An 18782-nucleotide genomic window follows, 5' to 3' on the forward strand; every position below is an offset into this window, starting at 1 on the left:
AGATGTCCTAAAGCCCCAGGCTGGGCCTGTGACGACTATTTTTCGGTGTGGGCGTGGGGAAAAGGGAGAGAGGCCTTGCCATTTTCGTGTGAATGAAATTCATAATTCTGCTGTTGGTTTCCCATCCTCCGCTGCATACACTGTCATTGTGGCGAGAGCACAATACTGGTGGATGCTTTCAGCTGTCTTTCACCACACCTCAAACAACCCACAAGTTACGTCTTTGAAGCCTCAGAATTTAACACATCTAAAGCTGATCAAGGAGTTTCTGTTATTGTACAATGTATCTTTTTATGACACTACGCAGGCAGAAGATTCCTTTTCTAATGGAAAAGAAAAACATTTTACACTTTGCATCTTTCATGCATCATACTTTTTTCTTCTGTAACATGCAGTGTATAAAAAGGGCCAGTCTTGTAAAAAATATCGCAAGAGCTGCTCTGGTATTATTCTAAACTGACAGGCTGCAATAAAGCATTATTTTTCAAAATAGTTTCCCGGAGGCCAAATGCTACGCAGAAAATATATATACACATATGTCTAAATACTTTAATGAAGACGCAATGTGAGACCAAATGTATGAGCCCAAAAAGGGAATTCACTGAGCGACGACATCTATATTAGTAAATTAGTACATTCAAAGGCCTACTCAACACAATATTACACAATTCCTGATTGCACTTTGATCTGGAAACATAAATACACTGGCACAGTAGAAGTGGTTTGTTAATAAGATGACTGTTCTCATTTCGCTATCCCCCATTTCAGACTTCCCCATATTTCATCTTTCTCATTGAATTGTAGGAGCATCACAACTGATTCATTCCCCCAAGGTCTGAACAGTAATTCAGCTCACTTGTTGTCATCTTCTCTTCCCGTGATTGATAGCCAGGGAGTATAAATGCCTAAATCATTGGAGGCGCTGACTCATTAGAGTGGCAGACTCATTAAGGTAAGAGACTCATTAGGGTAATGAACATCTTTTGGCAACTGCTGAGCACCTTGTTCAGATTTATTGTTGGACAAAATGTCAAACTATTATCCTATCAAATTGCCTTCACTCCAGAAAAAAAGATGATTATGAGTAAAGAACATCACAGGGTCATTAAAGAACACTCCTTTGATCAGAATTCCAACTCTTTACCATATCTGTTAGACCTACAGCTTGTCATTTGAATGCTGACACAAGAGAATGTTCAATTATTCAATGAGAGCAATGTGTCAAACATGCACAGCAGTGGGTAATAAATGACAGATCACCACCAATAAGCAAAGTGAAAAAGCAACCAATGATAACCGTACTTACTGCAGCTCAATGTGCTGTCTGTTTGTGCAACAGATGAAGGAATATCCCAGAATGCATTTTCCCAGTCGATGATGTTGCCCAAAGCATCACAGGTGAGGGCCATGAGCTGCGATCCGCTCATGGCGTAATCCCACAGGCGGACGTTGTACAGCTCTCCATCAAAACTGTTCGGTTTACCTCCGATTTTGAAAATCCCGGCCCCTGCCAGCAGCTTCCCTCTGGAGTCCGTGCACGCCATGGTTCTGTAATTATTGTTTGTGTACACGGCCACTCTGCCAGATGTGCTAGCCCAGGTGACACAGAGCGGCTTCATTCCTGCTGTAATGTCGCTCGGACTCAGTATGGTCCCTAAGCCACACTCTATCTCGTTGATGTTCAGAGCCATCTCCGTGTCGGACATTCCGAAAACGACAATGTCAGTGTCATCGGCACCTGTGTAGGAGAATATTTTTTCCTTCGTTTTCTGGCTAGACCTGGAGATCTCAAAGCAGGCGGTGAACTGCTGGAGATTGGGGATGGTGACCGATGGGGCGGCCTGTATGATTTTCCCGTTACCTTGTGGCACCTTTACCTTCTGATTCCTCAGCGCCACAGCAACTGCACAGGTGAAAAAGATGAGCATCAGTTACCTTGCTACCTTGGTGCAGCTACGCAGCGCTGGAACATAACCATAAAAAACACTGTCATATCAAGGCAAAAATTTTTTCACCTCACCTACCTTTGTTGTACACTTATTACCTTTCTTTTGTGATTCACGGACACTGCTACCGTTGTGTAAAGTATAATTAGTCACACCAAAATGACCACCCAAGCAAAAAGCTGTCTTTTTGTAATATTAGTTGGAATCAAAAAACCAATCACAGCTGCACCATGCTGAAATGTCAGAGTATTACATCACAAAGCACACCTGCAGCTCAACAACCAAGCTCCCCTAAAATACACAGTAGACACACATGATGTTAATGAGGAACATCCCCACCTTTCCAGAATAATATTATTTATAACATCAACATCTGTTTGAGGGCCTGATCTCTCCTATGGAAGTCTAACACCAGTTCTGTTGTCACACACATATATCTCCTTATAGGTGAGTAGGTTGCCTCTTTTGTTTCACTCATATCTATACACTACCCCTAAACACTGGAAACCATATTTAGGTTCCAGTTTTCCTCTAGTTCTGCAATGTCCTGCCCAGTATACTCACCTCTAATACTGTAAAAAAGCACACACATTTATATCTGCTGACATGGTTCTTTTAATGCAGCTCAGATTTGGTTTGCTAGATTGTTTCTGTTGGCTATCACGTCTCCCAAGCGAAAGCCAATTTACGATGGAAAAAATTCCACTTGGCTTTCACTGTAATATCATGAGTTGACACTGTTCAGACAGCTTTTGTTCAGCTGCTGATGGTCATGTTAGTGGGGCTGACCTGCGACGGCTGTGGAAATTCCAGCATTTAGCGTGTCGCCGACATGCAACCAGAGACTTAAGTGGTGATGCTGGCGAAACGTGGAGGGATTCTGCTTCCAGCTGGTCACGAGCCAAGCTTTCAGCGAGCCTGACGGATCGCTGACATCACAAACCACACCCGCGAATAAAAGAACAATGGGAGCAGCAGCCTGTGTGTGCCTGAGGTGTGAAGCCCACGTTTCAAATGATCCATAAATAATGCAGCCAGTAGCCACATCGTGAATTACTGTGATCAAAAAGTGGCACTATCTATTTCACATTGCAGTTCTGTTGGAACCAATTCACTTTGAGGGGAGGGAAAGGGGATGGGTCAAAAACAGAACAGATAAAAGTCCTCTGTTCTTCATTCTATTTAATTTATCATACGGTAATTTGCATACATGCCATATGTTGTTCCAATGACATTCCTGATATAAAAACTGATCTGGTCATTCTGGGCTTTGCACACACACTGCAGCTAATTTCCGTTATCGTCTGATTTTCACAGCCGAGAGGAAAATCAATTCACAGTGGTAATCATGGCCATTACAAAAAGCTGACCTCCTGAAACCAGATTTCTTGGCTGGGTTGCCGTTTCACCGCACACAAAGCAGATTGCCTGCCTGAAAGAGGCTGAGCTGTTTCCAGCACACTGGCCGCGACTTTGTCCTGTAGCTTTTCTGTAAAATTGGCCTCCAGATTTTGAAAATCTTGTTAAAGCTTTGGATGGGTCTGAGCACAATTTCCTACACAGTATTTGAACTTGGACTCCTGTGAATCAGCACTCTGCTAAACCCTCACAGATTTCAGCTCTTCTCAAAAGGACCGTTAATGGATTAAGAGACAGTTGTCAGTTATAAGGAATTGAGAATGCTGGCTAATGTAGTGTGGCTCTTCTTTCTTTGAGATTGTACAGGTATTAGACAGCTGTAGCCATGGGCAGTGTGCTCTATTGCTTTTGAAAAGACATCTCTCTTGTTCAAAAGCAAGTACAATAGAATTGTTCAAGTCTTCATTTTTTATACTTACTTTAGTGAATGGAAATGTATTATTTTATTTCTTTACAGGCAATAGAACTCAATAAATCCTCAGACATCTGTTTTATCCGAAAGCAAATACAATATATTTTTTCGGGTCTTTGTTTTTTTTTTTTATTTCTTCCTTTTGTGAATGGAGAAATGATATTATATTTTATGAGCAGCACAACTCAAAGAAAGAATTCTATTCAATTAATCAGATCCAATGCCAAAAATGATGTCACACTGCTCAGGTCCTACAAAGGAACCAAGAGCAGAGTGAATCAGAGGAATAGATGCTCTCGTCTCACACAGAGCGTGGGCACTGAAGGAATGTGTCAAGCATCACCAGCCATGTTACTCAGAAAACAATGGATTACTTATGTCATGATAGTTAGTGAAAATGATGATGATGATGATAATGATGTCCTGCACTGTTTTCAAAAAAAAAATATCAACATAGGTTTGATTTTGAAAGGACTGCTTTCTTTTTCAGCAACATCTGGGGCAATCAAAAACAAAACAAATTATATATGAACACCTCCTCCCCCTGAAAAAAACAACAACCAAAAGCACAAAATAACATAAAAAGTAGTATATAAGTATAAAATAAGTATAAACATAGTAATAATAGTATAAAAGTATAGAAAACAGATAATAATAATAGTAATAATAATAATAACAATAATGAAAGGAAAACTTGCCCACTTTTCCACATACCTTGCCTATAACTGACATTGAAGCCTTTCTTTTGGACGCTAAAGTCTGAGTTAAACGACACCTCCATCACATTTCCGGTGGAGTTGAGGGTCAGCCTGTGCGCTGTGATGCCACAGAATTTCAAATCGTTGTTGCCGGTGCTCACAACCACGCGGTCGTAGATGCACCCAAGCGCCTCCTCCAGCTCAAAGTCCACAAATGTGATCTGCACAATGAATCCGGCCGGGGCCTGCAGCGTCCACTTGCAGGCCAGGCTTTTTGGGTAGTCGCTGGGGTAACAGGGGGACGTGAAGGATCCCTGCGGGGCGGTGAGCACCTGATTGCAGTCCACCTGACAGCTCAGCACTGCTGAGCCAAAACAGCAACACGTCACTTTGTGAATCTGAGGCCGAGCAAGGGAATGAGGACACAGGACAGAGAGGGCAGCGGAGGACAGGGACAGGGGACATGCCAGTGCAAAGCGAGCTTGCCAGGTTAGTCAGAACGCTGTGTTAGCAGACCATTGTACGCAGTCAGAGAACAGGGAACATTGTGTTAGTGGACCAGCATATGCAGTATATAGCAAAGGTTCAATACAGCAAAGGACAGCCCAATCAGAAAAGATCAAGTCCTTTCTGGTGCAAAAAAAAAAAAATTGGTGTATTTTTAGTGTATGGTATGTTTGTAGTGAAAGGGCTTTGTGAATTTAATTTGGATAAATAAGGTAAATATTTAAAAAATCCAGCCCTGAGATTGAAAGGTAACCTGAAGAATACTTGCTGAGTACAGTTTTAATGAGCTGGAAAGAAGTCTCCGTTCAGAAAACAATGACTGCTGTTCATTCAGTCCAGCACCACGCAGGAGCCAAAACCACAGCAAACACTGAAGTCAAGTAGAAAAATCCAAGAGAAAAATCCCACAGCAGAGAAACTACATTTTGTTGAGAAGCATTCTTGATCGATATCCAACACAAAGTACAAGACCGCTTATTTGGTTATGAATAAACAAAAAAATAAGTCAGAAAAAAACTGATGACAACTGAAGAGAAGTGTTGGTATACAAACTGCAGTCACAACGTGGTCACAGAATGGCTAAAATGACTTAAGTGAGAGAACTCTGAAAGACAACACAGAGTGCTGACTAAAAATCTCAATAGGTTTCCAAAGCAACCTGATTTTTTTTGACTGGTTAATATATCTTTGGTGTTTTTCTAATGCAGCTACACCTCCTTTGACCATGATCATAAGTGGCAGTAAGTTTTACCTTAAATATTACAGTATGAAATGTCAGAACTATTGAAAATAAACACATTAAGAATTCCATTTCCATGGCTTAATATCAATAATGTTTATTTTAGCTGTAGTGTCCCCAACAGCTCACATAGATGGACAGATACTCATTACACTCATTATCTTTATCGTTATGTTTAATTCTCAGCCAGAATTGCCTTCTCTTTGGTCACTGGAGGTTTGCATTCTTCAAAACAGATGGATAAGTCAATGACTTGGTTTGACATGGATGCTGATATCACATGCTTAAAACTGCAAACAAGTGGACCGCTGGGGAGGTGCAGATAGGCTCATTATTATGACTGAAGCTACAATGCTGACCACTCCAAACACTATTTTTTGTCAATTCTATACCATCGTTGTCTGAACTCATCTCTTGAATACATAATACGTTACTGTTACAAGGTAATATTAGCCTTTATTTGGTGTACTACTCACATATATATTGCATAATGGTTAATCAATAGACGTGTAAGACGTTTTACTCCACTAGCCATGCAAGTCATGCTTAACTCAACCCTGAAGAGGACTATCAAATTTCATAGAACACGCTTTACTGCATGAGCTGAATTTTTCATGAGTGGAAGAAAATGGCTCAGCAAGACTTGCACTGCAAAGTTTGAAATACAGTTTGTTTTCTTTAGAACTTTGCACCTCTAAGTGCATATTATATAAAACCCCCACCTTCAGATATAATAAACCTACTGAGAGACAGTATATACAATAGCCTATGGGGGATGTCCTAACACACAAGGTTCTCCTGAAATATTAACCACACTGTAGCACAGGGGCTGCCACATCCAATCTGACAGCTGGTACACCTGCATTCCTGACCATGTAATTAACTGAATTTAATTGGACTAAATGTAGAAACTAATAAATGAAGATGTGTGGCAGAAATGTTGTTTTGCTCTACACAATAAACCCTGATATTAGCCATTCATAAGTACAATTTATGAGAAAGGAACTAGCACGTATGCTCTGCTTCTGCATGTATTAATGGGTTATCAATTACGAATCTGCATTTAATTACATTTGCATAAGTTGGAAGTAGACTGCAAAATGGCAGCTAATGGCAGTTGAGCATCATCAAGGTAAAGGTGCAGAGGTAAGTCAACTCTCCTCTGTAAAGACACTATGTAAATGTAATCAGTGACTGGGGAAAACAGACTGCATGTACTGCTTGACATTAGTCTGCTGAATGAAAGTAAGACTGGAAGAAACTCTTGACCTTTTCAAACCAGATTCTCATTCTGACACTAAGCTTCTACAGTGTTAACAACTGGGTGACTTTTTCAGGCATGAATGGTAATTTTGATGTGAGCACAGAGGGAAAATTACATTTGTGCAGTACTTTAGTTTTCATCATCTGTTTCACATTTCTGTCACATCGGAAGGCTGCACAGGTTTTGAGCTGTGGCGTCACTTTGGTCTCTCTGTAACTCTACATTTCTGTGAGTTTCTCCCAGTTCAAGTGGGAAGGTGCAGCTATATATAGGGATTATGACAACTGAACAATGTGAAGAAGTAAGTTAAAACACAACAAGTGCACGCGCGCACGCGCACACGCACACACACACATACACACACACACACACACACACACACACACACAGATTGTTAGATACTCGTTATAATAATAATGTATTTCTCTAATGTCAATTACTTGCTCAAACCAATAAATGAGATGAATAGGAAACTACTGCTAGGAAACACAATGTTTAGATGCTAAATTAAACATAAGTTACATGCCCAAAACTGGCTGAGGTCATTTAATTCAAATGTTTTCATTTAGTATAGTATAGGCAGGAGAACTACACTCACACTTAATGCAAGGAAAAAATAGGAATCCAACCTCAAAAACGACCTGGTTTAAAACAATGTGAAATACACACAATGGTATATTTAAAATAGGGAACAACATTTTCCTTCCCATTTTCTGAAAGATAAAAGTCCCCAGAGTCTGCTGCAGTGATAGAATTGGTTAATCCTTACGGCTGGTTTAAAGTTGTTCAGTGGAGGAAAACTGAAAGCCTCATTCAGCTTACAGCAATAATCATGGCAGTTAAGCATACGGTCGGGAATAGTTACTTTACTCTTAACAGACCATATAGTCTTCAGGCAAATTCCACGAAGGGGCTTAGAAACAGGGGGTAAAGTCTTTTATGCAAGTTGGCAAACTGTCTGCTGTCATGCTATGATTCTTGCTTTTCCCGGAGCACCACTTTCTGACCTTGTAAGTTGTTCTGGATAGGAGCGTCCGTTAAATGAAAAAGGAAAGTGCGTTGGTTAAGAAAATGATTTTGATATGAAGGGTGAAAGCTGCCCCTCAATATTCTTATAGAATGTGTTCCAGCTAAAGCAGGACAGAGTACTGCCTGTGATTTTCAGAGTTTTTGGTACTTGCATGCTATTTACATTTGCCTGCGTGGAAGCTAGCTTGAACGCTAATAGCTGCCACTCCGCCCCTACTGTGTATGCCAGCTGTCAATAAAGTGCAACTGAGCAGCGCTTGCAATTTTCCACAGTTTTTTATATGTGCATATACTATTTACAGTTGTCAGTGTAGAAGCTAGCTTGAAGACTAATGAAACATGGAAACAGAGAGACCAAATGATTATGTTTCTTCTCTTAGTAGAGCACCAACCTCCCTCCTGTCCCAAAGCAAACAAGAACGCTGGCCATGTTTCCCTTTCGCTGTGTTTCTTGCAATAAAACAAAATAACATTTAATAACACAATAAAACATAAATCAAAGACTCTTTAATGGACTTTTTATGTATAGCGGGTATGTGTGAACAAAAAAATCCTGCTCCATCACTCCACAACATCACTATAAACAACCCCTCACTTGCCCAACCCTCCTTGGCCACATTCAGCATTCAGCATTTATTGGAAAATGAACCGAGAGAGCTCGGTGTAGGCCAGGGCTGTATATAAACACAATGAACCCCTGCTACAGACATGTTGAGCTGAATCCAGGCTAGTGTAAATACCCATTTTTTGAGTCAGCCAATGTAACAGACAGAGCACATTGTATTTTAGGCAGAATGTGGGTTTAACACTGAGTACACATCAAGGCTACCCGTGCCCTTACCACAGTCCTTTGCCCCGATACAGTGAAATGTACAGCTGCTTACTGGATCCACATAATTTCCCGAAGTAGCAGGGCACACAGCTTTGCCTGCACTGGTTACACTGCAGGTTGTCACTGTAACTGCGATTGCTCTTTGCCAGAGCAGCACTGTGCCATAAACACAAACAGGGATATTCATCAGGGGGCCAGCGCCCAAATGCGCTCTACACTTGGAATTCCACTATACTGTTGCTCTGTATGTTCAAGACACTGATGCTGTGAGTTAATATAACCATCAATTTCTCTTGTTCATTCAGTTTGTGCTGTTACTCCTGCTTATTTTATTCCCTACATGTTATTGATTGTGGACCTGATATATAAACATATTTTTTCACTGTTGTTTAACTTGTTTAATAAGCAATATTCTATTTTAATTGGTTTGCTATTATGAATAAGAGGTGGATGCAGCCCACCTGCAAAATTTTTATTTTTCACATGTGGTCCAGGCAGCTCTAATGTACCACATCAAATCCTCTATTCAGGAGGTCACACCTTCTTCATACATAGGTGGTCTACCTTGCAGCAAATAAGGGAATTCCCTGCCATGAAAGCTAAGCATGACATGTGACACAACTTCCTGTTGGATATTTTCCAACAGTATTGCACATGACAAGAGAATACATTCAAATCATGTCTTTGGTTTAACTGGCAAAGCTGCTACAACAAAGCATCTTATTTCATAACACCACTAACACATGTACACAGATTTCCCTGCCATTGTTACAAGCTACACTACATGTTATGTTTGCAAATCACCATAGATCTACAGGAAGCACACTGGGCTTAGTTCATAACAGCTTCTGGGAGATTAAAAAGAAGCTCTCTTGTGTACTGTGTGCTGTTTTACAGGTTCAGGGAGGATCAGCAAGGACAGGAGGGTTATTGAAGCACCCCTCACTTACATACTTATAGATGAAGACAGTCTTTAAGACGCCAATGATTTCACTCGCTGTTCTCAAAGCGAGGATAAGTGTAGAGTGAAGTCAATGAGGGCACATCAAATAATGGAATTGGGATGCAAGTAATGTGTCTTCTTGGATTAGCATGGATTGTCTTACACCATCATACTTTCCTCTCTAAAGATGTGTTTAATATCCTGTGTGACCTACTGAATATCAAGGTCCCAAGTTTTCTCCGCATTTGAGTGATCACTAGGAGTGATTAATCTGTTCCATGCTGCCACTGAACATTGTGTTTCCTCTTGCCTTCCTCTCACAAGGTAAAGAGGTGGGTGAGAGCTGAACAAACAGTGTTTGAGGAAGTGATCTTAATGCAAATGACACTGTTGATTACTATCACCTGGAAATGTGCAAAAATGCTTTTATTTCTGACCATGCCTTTTGTTTGAACCTAAGAATTTTACCATTATATTTAGGGCTGCAATGAGATCAGAACTGAATAACATAAGTAGGAGACCACAGTTCAATGCTATAGCAAAGGCATGAACAGCAGTTTCTGAGAACAATGGCTGCATACAGAAATGTACAGCATTTGAATGATGTTCCTTTCAAAGTGTTCATGCTATGAATTTTGGCAAGTCTTACATAAATGGAAAACCTCTAGAGCAAACTGCAATGGAAATTTCTGTCTTAATGAAAATCCTGATGACCATTAATCTAGTTGTCCCTGTGTATTCTGAACTGAGAATGAATATTTCCTGCTGTAATATTTATGCATTGATATCACTTTAAATGTTCATTGGTTTAAAAGGTATATACACTCTGTTTTAATACTTATTTTGGTCTTTACACTACATACATTATCCAGAGCGATCCAGACCTCTTATCCAGAGCGACTTTCATACAATTACAATTTTAAGCATTAATACGGCTGGATATTTTCTGAGGCAACTGTGGTTTAAGTACCTTGCCCAATTACACACCAGCAGTGCCCCAGCAGGAAGTCTAACCAGTAACCTCTTGGTTACAAGATCTTTTCCTTACCACTATGCCACACTGCTGACCACATAATTTATTTTGATAACACTGGCCAACAAGCATGTTTCTTGGACCTTTACATTTGGTATCAGATAAATACAGTAATATTGGAAATTAGAAAGACCATTAAACAATGGCCCTGGCCATCTTCCTGAGCTATAGGCTACATCCCCAGTCCAAACTTATTTTGCACTGTTGAAGGACTGCCCTTGCATTGTTTACAATACAAAATAAAAAATAAAAGACATCTGTTTTAGGTTATTTATTTTATTGCTATTTTACATTATTCAGGGTCTTAAATTGTCCTTGTTTGGCCATCAGCAAGCAAAACCATTCCTGTCTCCCCAGTGAATAGCATTTCTCTCCACAATAGCTTTTGATGAGATTCATTAGTTAAAACCCTCTTTGGAAAAGCATTTTTCTCTCGTCGTTATGAGAACAGACCCTGCCCCATATCTTTGACAAGACTGAAAGGTGTTAATTAAGTTCTGAATAGCACTAATGTAGAGCAGACCACACAATCTAATAAAGGCATGTTTTTTGGTTTAAATGCCACGTGTTTAAGAGTGTAATTTAGACTCAGTCTCTTGCATTGTGCTCTGTTTAGTTTTCATTTGATGAAGCATTACTCAACATACTGGCGAGTTTAGAGCTAGGGGCAAAATTAACGCAATTATGGTATAAAAAATCGAGTAAATAAAATAAACTCCACTTCCTTATGTCCCAGATTAAAATAAAGTAATGTGATCAAGGTTTGTCAAGTGATTTTAGGATCTTTGTGGACAAGAATGAAATCACTATTGGAAGGAATTGTACTACTGGAATAGCCTGCTGTTTGGTTGAGGTAGTCAATGCTGTCATCCGGGGCTACAAAACATCAGAGAACAAACAAAACACCAACAGACATCCTGGGAGACATGTAAAGCCACCCTCTGACCTCTGACATAAGTTGCCGTGGGCTCCCATTTATTGCAATACTTTGTATCCACGTTGCTGAGTTCAGTCTACCAGAACACCAACCATTTGTTATGTTTGAGTCCCACATCAGTCAGGAAATTTATTAAGGGCAGGCATTAGAATTGTGATGACTTACAGTCTTCAACCCCACACATAGTGTATGCATAACCTGAAAAATAATTGATGTTAGACATAAGACATCTGCATTGTTTTAAAAATCATTAATGATACACTGAAAAAAGTAACCTGTATTACAAAAAAGATGTTTAAAGTTGTTTAAAAGATGGCATTCAGGCAGTTTTCCACGTGAGCAGCATGACTGGAAATATGAAAGTCAGCTTGGTTTGGTCAGAGAAGGTCTTTTCAGAGGCAGGCAGCAGCTGGTGAATGCCAAGGAATGGAATGCCAGACACGCAGAGTGACTCAGGTAATCACTGATACCTCGTTTCTAAATATGTCACTTTCAGGGTCGATGACATCTAAGGAGGCTTTGATCCGCTTGACTGCACACCTGCCGTCAGCCCCCCTCGCTTGACAGCCCACCTGGGCACTCTCCGCATGTCTCGGCTGCGGCCCGGCTCACCGGTCTTTCAGGGGTAGTTTAATTGCGTGCGTCATTTGGGGGCCGAGAGAATTTTAATCACGCAAAGGCCTGTCTTTTATCACACAGGAGCGGAGGAAGGGTGCTGAGCAAAAGGGACACTTCCGCCAGTGAGAGTTTGTCAATGTTGTTTTCTCAAAAGGTCTTTCTGCATCATGGCTCACAATTCAGCACCCGCCCAGAGATATTGGGGTGAAACTGGGAAGCATTCCACACGGGGCTCAATAATTTTCTGCTGTGTTTACGGGTCTGTTTGCACTGCAATAGCACTTGTGGATTTCCAGGGAGGGGAAGGGATTGCTGATTAAAATGGAAAATCAGACGATCCCTTTGGACATTGTTTTCATTTGTGGTTAAAACCAAAACAAACAAATAATATTGGAGCAATATTTCTTTTCTGATGGTTCCAAAAATGCATGCTATGTTAATAATGCCCTTTTGACGAGCCTACATGTAATTTTAAAAAAGAAAAAACAACCCTTCTGTCATCTCCAGTTTGAACTGAATGGGTGTATATCACAAGGCCAATGTTCATTTGTGATTTTTTGGCAAAAAATTGCATAGTTTCCAAATACAAAGAAATACGTAACAATAAACTACTTTTATTTGTACACCAGAAGTGACATAACATCTTTTTTCTTCATGTAGCCACCTCTAAATCTCACATTTTCCCAGCATTAAATTTCTAATGATCCAAATCATATCTGCCAGCACTGTAAATGTTTCATCTTGGGTTGGACTGCCAATTAGGAAAAGTATCAAAAGCTCTGGTACAACACACAAAAACCTCTAAACCATCTAAACCCATCAGGAATTAAGATTTATTATTGTGAATACTTGAAACTACTAGTTGCAAGCAATCCGATGAAAGTCCTAATTGACAAAATCCCACTCATGCTTTGATACAGCACAGATCATTCTCATGTGGCTGAATTATGTGTTAGCGAAGCTAATGGAGGATGCACTTCATCACTGTAAACCCTCTCTGACTTTTGTGAGTAGTTGAAATGGGCACTGTGGAATACTTTTTCTAAATATACACTAGAATTTAAAAAACTCTAGAAAAATGGCAAGGGGATTTATGTTGGTCAAACAGGGAAACTGTTTGTGGCAAAAAAGGGCATTCAAAGGACAATGGAAATGTACTCTCACAAAACTTGACAGCATCTGAGTACATGCAGAGAACCATTTATTAGGGTCAGCATTTACTCAGAGAGCTTGAACAGATCATTTTAAACTGCTGAAGAAATGCTAAAAAGAGCAAGGGCACTGGAAGTAGGTATTTGTACAGGAATACATTGCCCTTCCTCTGTTCCTTTTTGCAACATCTAGTACACACTAACTCAAACAAATGCTTGTCTGAAAATATGGCTACTGTCGACTTTTTTGTTTGCTATGTCAGGAAAAAAAAACATGATTAAAAACTGGAGAATAAAAATTGTGTGCCTTTATGGCCCACTCAAGATCTTTCACAGAGCAGAGAGAAAGGCATCAAAAATAGCAACTTTCTCCTTCATCTTCATTGAGAATACATGGAATAGCTCAGGAATTACAGTGGAAGCAACCACTCTTAGGGTTCAAGATCAGGAGAGTGTGGTTGGGTTGGATGGGCTGTTCTCATAAGTAAACAAAAGAAGTGTGAAGATCCCTGTCATCACCACTATGACTAACACTGTACTACTAACCTCAGGGTTTGAGTGTAAATATTTATGATGCCATCAATCATGTCCGCCTTTCAGATCCCAGACACTCATGTCTGAGGACACAACTAACCTGCTTTGATTCCCATCACCTCTAATAAAAAAAACTGTTTGGTACCTTACTGACTACTGAATAACCACAAACGCTGTCAAGATACTATTTAATTGATGGCAGTGTGAAGCAGTCTGTTTAGTGTTTAGGTTTATAAATACTTGGATGAGATGGTGCTTTGACTGTCTTCTGGTACAACAATGAACATTAGTGTCAACTGAAGCATGAAAATGCACAAGCAGAGAGTTGCATAAGCACAACCATAGAGAAAAACAAAAAGTTACAGCCATTTACAGACAGAGAATGTAAAGAAGGAATTGTTGAGATAAAAGCAACTTTGTCAAACAACAATGGCCATGTATCTTTAAGTACACACATTCTTCATTTTCTCATTTGGAAACCTTGTGGTATTTACTTCAAAGATAAGGCAGTTAAAAATAAATCACTCTTACCTGATGTCCGCAAGCACATCAGTAGTAGGGCAACTGACAGAACATTCCGGAACTTCCATCTCCACCATCTACCACTGATGTAAGACAACCTGTCAATCACAAAATTGAGAGCCTTCAACAATCATTTATGTCATCTGTGCAAAAGTAAACAGATATCAATGCCTTGTTCCTCTGTCGATTAACGATGGCTAAACGAAAAAAACAACGATGTTCCGAACAATGTGTTCAAACAGAAGCTTGACTTTAGCAATATTCCTTTGCTCGGTTTCCTGAATGGCAAATGCTGCAATTATGAACAGAGCACAAACATGCATGTGCACACATAATACAATATCTGCATTCATTCACATGGGTCTGCAATTTAGGAACCCTTTTAACATTTTAACTGCACATTTGAGGCATGGAAACAACTTTTTTTGTACTTACAGAGACCACAGCAATCCCAAAGTAGCCTGGTTATATAATGACAAATTTCTCTCCCATATCAGTTGTAATGATTTCCAGAGCAGAGGACACTAATTGTAGGGGGCTGATAAATTACCTCTGTGTGGTTTCTAAATTGATGAAAATTATACATCCCATTTTAATCCAGAAAATTCAGCTGAGATAGATACCAGGCAAATAACAATGCTCTAAATTTGTAGCATGCTTTACCCCAATGGTTGTTCATGGTCTTGATACACAATTTAGTATACTATATGCCTGAGGACCACTGTCCACAGTTCTACTGCAAATAGCCCAAAGATAAAATTCAACATATTTGGGCTAATGCCAGACACCATAGGGGTTAACACGAACTTGAGAAGAGTATTTGTATCTTCATACAAGGAGACTGTCTCCATCAGTAAATCTCAAGATTTTAGCCATTAGAACATTTACAGTTATGGCATACTATTCATCTGATTTTGTTTTTTTTCAGCATTTACGGCATTCTACAGCTGTGGAGTATTTATTCCTCCTTATGCATACTGGACTGATCATTCATTAATGTTAAAACATCTGTGTAACTCCTATTTACAAACTTTGTAGTTGTCATCAAACATTACTTCTGTTACTTGGAAGGATAAATGAATATTATAGTCTCAATGTCATCACTCAACCACACTTCACCACATTTTATCCTCCTGTTAATTTCAGGGTATTAGTGTACTCCAACACCCAATGATTTTATTGAATTAGGTTACAATGTATTATAACTCATCTTACAGTCATGCAAAAAGCTCAGTATGTGTTTGCCAAGAAGCTATGTTGTTCATCCGCCGGGAATAACTGCACTGTACCATCTCTGGAGATCTGGTCCGTTTATATTTATTTATTTTATTCCACTTTAGCTGGCAATGGTTTCTTTAACAACTTACTTGCCTTGACTTGAACAATCTAGATGCTTCCCTGGAACTGTACAGCACACCATCTGTTATTAAAAAAAGCCATTCTAGACACTTCCCCCACACCTCCAATTGCACCGAATCAAGGGTTCTGTTTGCAAATCTGCAAAGTCATCCAGTTCATTCATCTCAAGTCATGAGATGCTTAATTGGGACAACTGATTATATTTTTCAGTTTTAAAAGTAATTTAACGGCCACCATTTGAACCCTGAAATTGTGAACTAAAGGCCTGTTATCTTCTTTGCTAATGATGTGCAAATATACAGCTCTGTCAAGGCTCTGTCAAGAATACATTTGTTCAAAACTGTAAATCCAAAGAACACTGAATAATCACAAACAGGAATGAGGTATTATTCAAATTGAGGTTCACAGCTCCGTGTTTTTCACAGCGGGTACCGTAGAGAAGTTTAATCAAATAGGATGGCAGGTAATTAATTTCATTTCAGAACGTACTCCCTGTCTTGCAGGAGAAATACTGGCAAATGTTGCTGGAGGCCAATAAGGCCATCAACACAGAGACAGGGGCCTAATGTCAGATTTTTATTCCTGCACTGTCTTTGTTTCTCTCATTCAGCATGAGCATTCAGAGAAACAGTTTTGGGTGGAGGTTTTTTTCAAGGGTACTTGAAGGTCAGCAAGGCATTTTAAACACAGGATGACAAAAAACAAACAAAAATACTGATGAAACTACTGAAAAACTCCATGTCTATATGCAGCAGGAGTATACATTCTTGGATAAAATGGCTCTCGGCATAATATCTCTCAAATGGAGTCTTCCAACCTTACGATGTGGCCATTCAGACATTTCCACAATTTCCTCCTACACATATATGGTGTAAGAATGTACAATTGTGAACAAAATAAATCATATTCTCTCATTTTGTTTGTTAATCATAATAGATGAATATAAAATTGCTTATCATGAAAGTGTTTTTTTATAAAAATGCACTAACTGTTCATTAACCTCCAGATTTATGGTAAATGTATGCAATTCCTGACATTACACAAAAATCAAGCAATACTGACAATGTCTTTTTTTTTGCCCAAAATATGTAAATTGGAACACACAGCAGCCCCACTGTTGGGTCAGCTCTCTCAGCAGTACACCAACCACATAAAGAGCTTGATTCATCAGAGAGTACAAATGGGTCGATCACACATTATGTCCACATTGCCTGAATATATATATATATATATATATATCCAAACTTGTAAACAGCAAACAATCAAATCAACATGGAGATAGAGGTACTAAATGAGTAGTAACAGCTGTGGTAGATGTATTAATAGTGTAGTGTATTCATGAAAATTAACTATACAGTAAACAGCCAAGAGACACCTTACAGTGATACTCATTCAAATGTCTTAGTTGAGTATGACATATTTTGTCATTATTACATGGAAGGGGAAACCCTATGTAAATAAAACATGTTTCATTTCCTAATTTATTTCTTATCAAATGTGAGCTATTCAATGACACAAAATTTTTAACTAAACATAATGCACCAGTTTAGGGCTTCAATTGATGTTCACCTCTCAGCTCAGGTAAAAAAAAAAACTTTTTTTTTCCAATAAATTCTTTATGACATCATTTCACATCTTCTCAGTTTTTCTGTGCTCTAAGAAATTCCACATTTACTTTAAAAACTGGCAGCCATGAGCCTAGTCCTGCATCATTAAGTATACAGCAGCCCTTTGGATGAATGTATCATGGATTGTGCAATAACATTCAACTACAATGTATCCTGCCTTTTTTGGCAGATGGTAATCTATTAAAAACCTTTCCTTTTTGTACAAGGTATATATGGTGTTATATACCAATATATTTAATACATGAATGTTTTCATCTAGCTATATGCATGTGACAGATTAAAGTCTACAACAGAGCTTTAGCAAACCCTAGTCTTGTTAGGCATACTTTGGTTGATCTCACTTAGAATAGGCTACTTGCATTGACATACAAGTCTGACATTGCACCGCTATATCCTTTCAACTTAATTTTCATAAACTATAGACATGCTCCTGAATTTAGTTTTCTTGAAAGATAAATAGTCACTGTAATATTACTGCGCTTGAACTACCATACCAGTTGGCCTTTGATAGTCTACATCAAACCAGACAATAATGGGCGCACATCCGTTACGCATTTCATTTCATATGACTGTACCACAGAACAGCAAACTGCTCAATTTCAATTTAGCTACCTATACGGAACTGAATTAAACATAGCCAAACTTTCCACAACCATACCAACAAAGCTAAACGCCGAGAATCCGTAAATAAGGATTTTCTTTGGCGAGGAAATTGTAGGCAGTAAGTAATACGTTTTATTGTACATTTACTTTCATACCCCTTGACGTTCTGAGAGATAAAACGAAAACATTATTACACTATACTGCGATTCTTTATACCCAATAGTTAGCGCAACAAGTGGTTCATCCCACAAAGGAGTCCAACAGGAGACAAACTCAAATTAAGAAACGGCGAAATACTATAAAAGTAATGAAACACCACACAAGAACAATTAAACACAGTGTGAACTTACATTCTCTTTTATAGATGAGGGAGCTGGTCTCTTTGAAGAATCATTATCTCTTTCTTTTTCCGTCCAAGTGAAGTTTTCAGCTTTCGAAAACTTTGGAAACGGTCAACACTTAACAGTCTCAGAGCTTCATACGGATGTATGTTTGCGACGTTATCTGAAACCCCGCATTCGGAGAAAAAGCCATCAAAAAGGCGTTTTCCCCATTTACCGAACAATTGGGCATCCGGTGCTCTTGGTGAACCTGTTCCCCGTCAGACA

The 18782-nt window shown here is 39.2% G+C and overlaps 1 protein-coding gene across 2 annotated transcripts in view; it reads right to left on the bottom strand.

The window, feature by feature from the left end:
- adgrg6 (adhesion G protein-coupled receptor G6) overlaps positions 1-18782 on the bottom strand; it is a 50246-nt gene extending 31464 nt beyond the window's left edge. For both annotated transcript variants that reach the window (XM_036549775.1, XM_036549774.1), the window contains exons 1-4: positions 18525-18782; positions 14594-14682; positions 4492-4839; positions 1307-1903 (exon numbers count right to left, since the gene is read on the bottom strand). In XM_036549775.1, coding sequence (XP_036405668.1) covers positions 1307-1903; positions 4492-4839; positions 14594-14682; positions 18525-18526 — 1036 coding nt within the window. In that variant the 5' untranslated portion in view covers positions 18527-18782. The remainder of the gene's footprint in view (positions 1-1306; positions 1904-4491; positions 4840-14593; positions 14683-18524) is intronic.

This window comes from Megalops cyprinoides, chromosome 17, assembly GCF_013368585.1.
Source record: "Megalops cyprinoides isolate fMegCyp1 chromosome 17, fMegCyp1.pri, whole genome shotgun sequence".
Classification (NCBI taxonomy): domain Eukaryota; kingdom Metazoa; phylum Chordata; class Actinopteri; order Elopiformes; family Megalopidae; genus Megalops; species Megalops cyprinoides.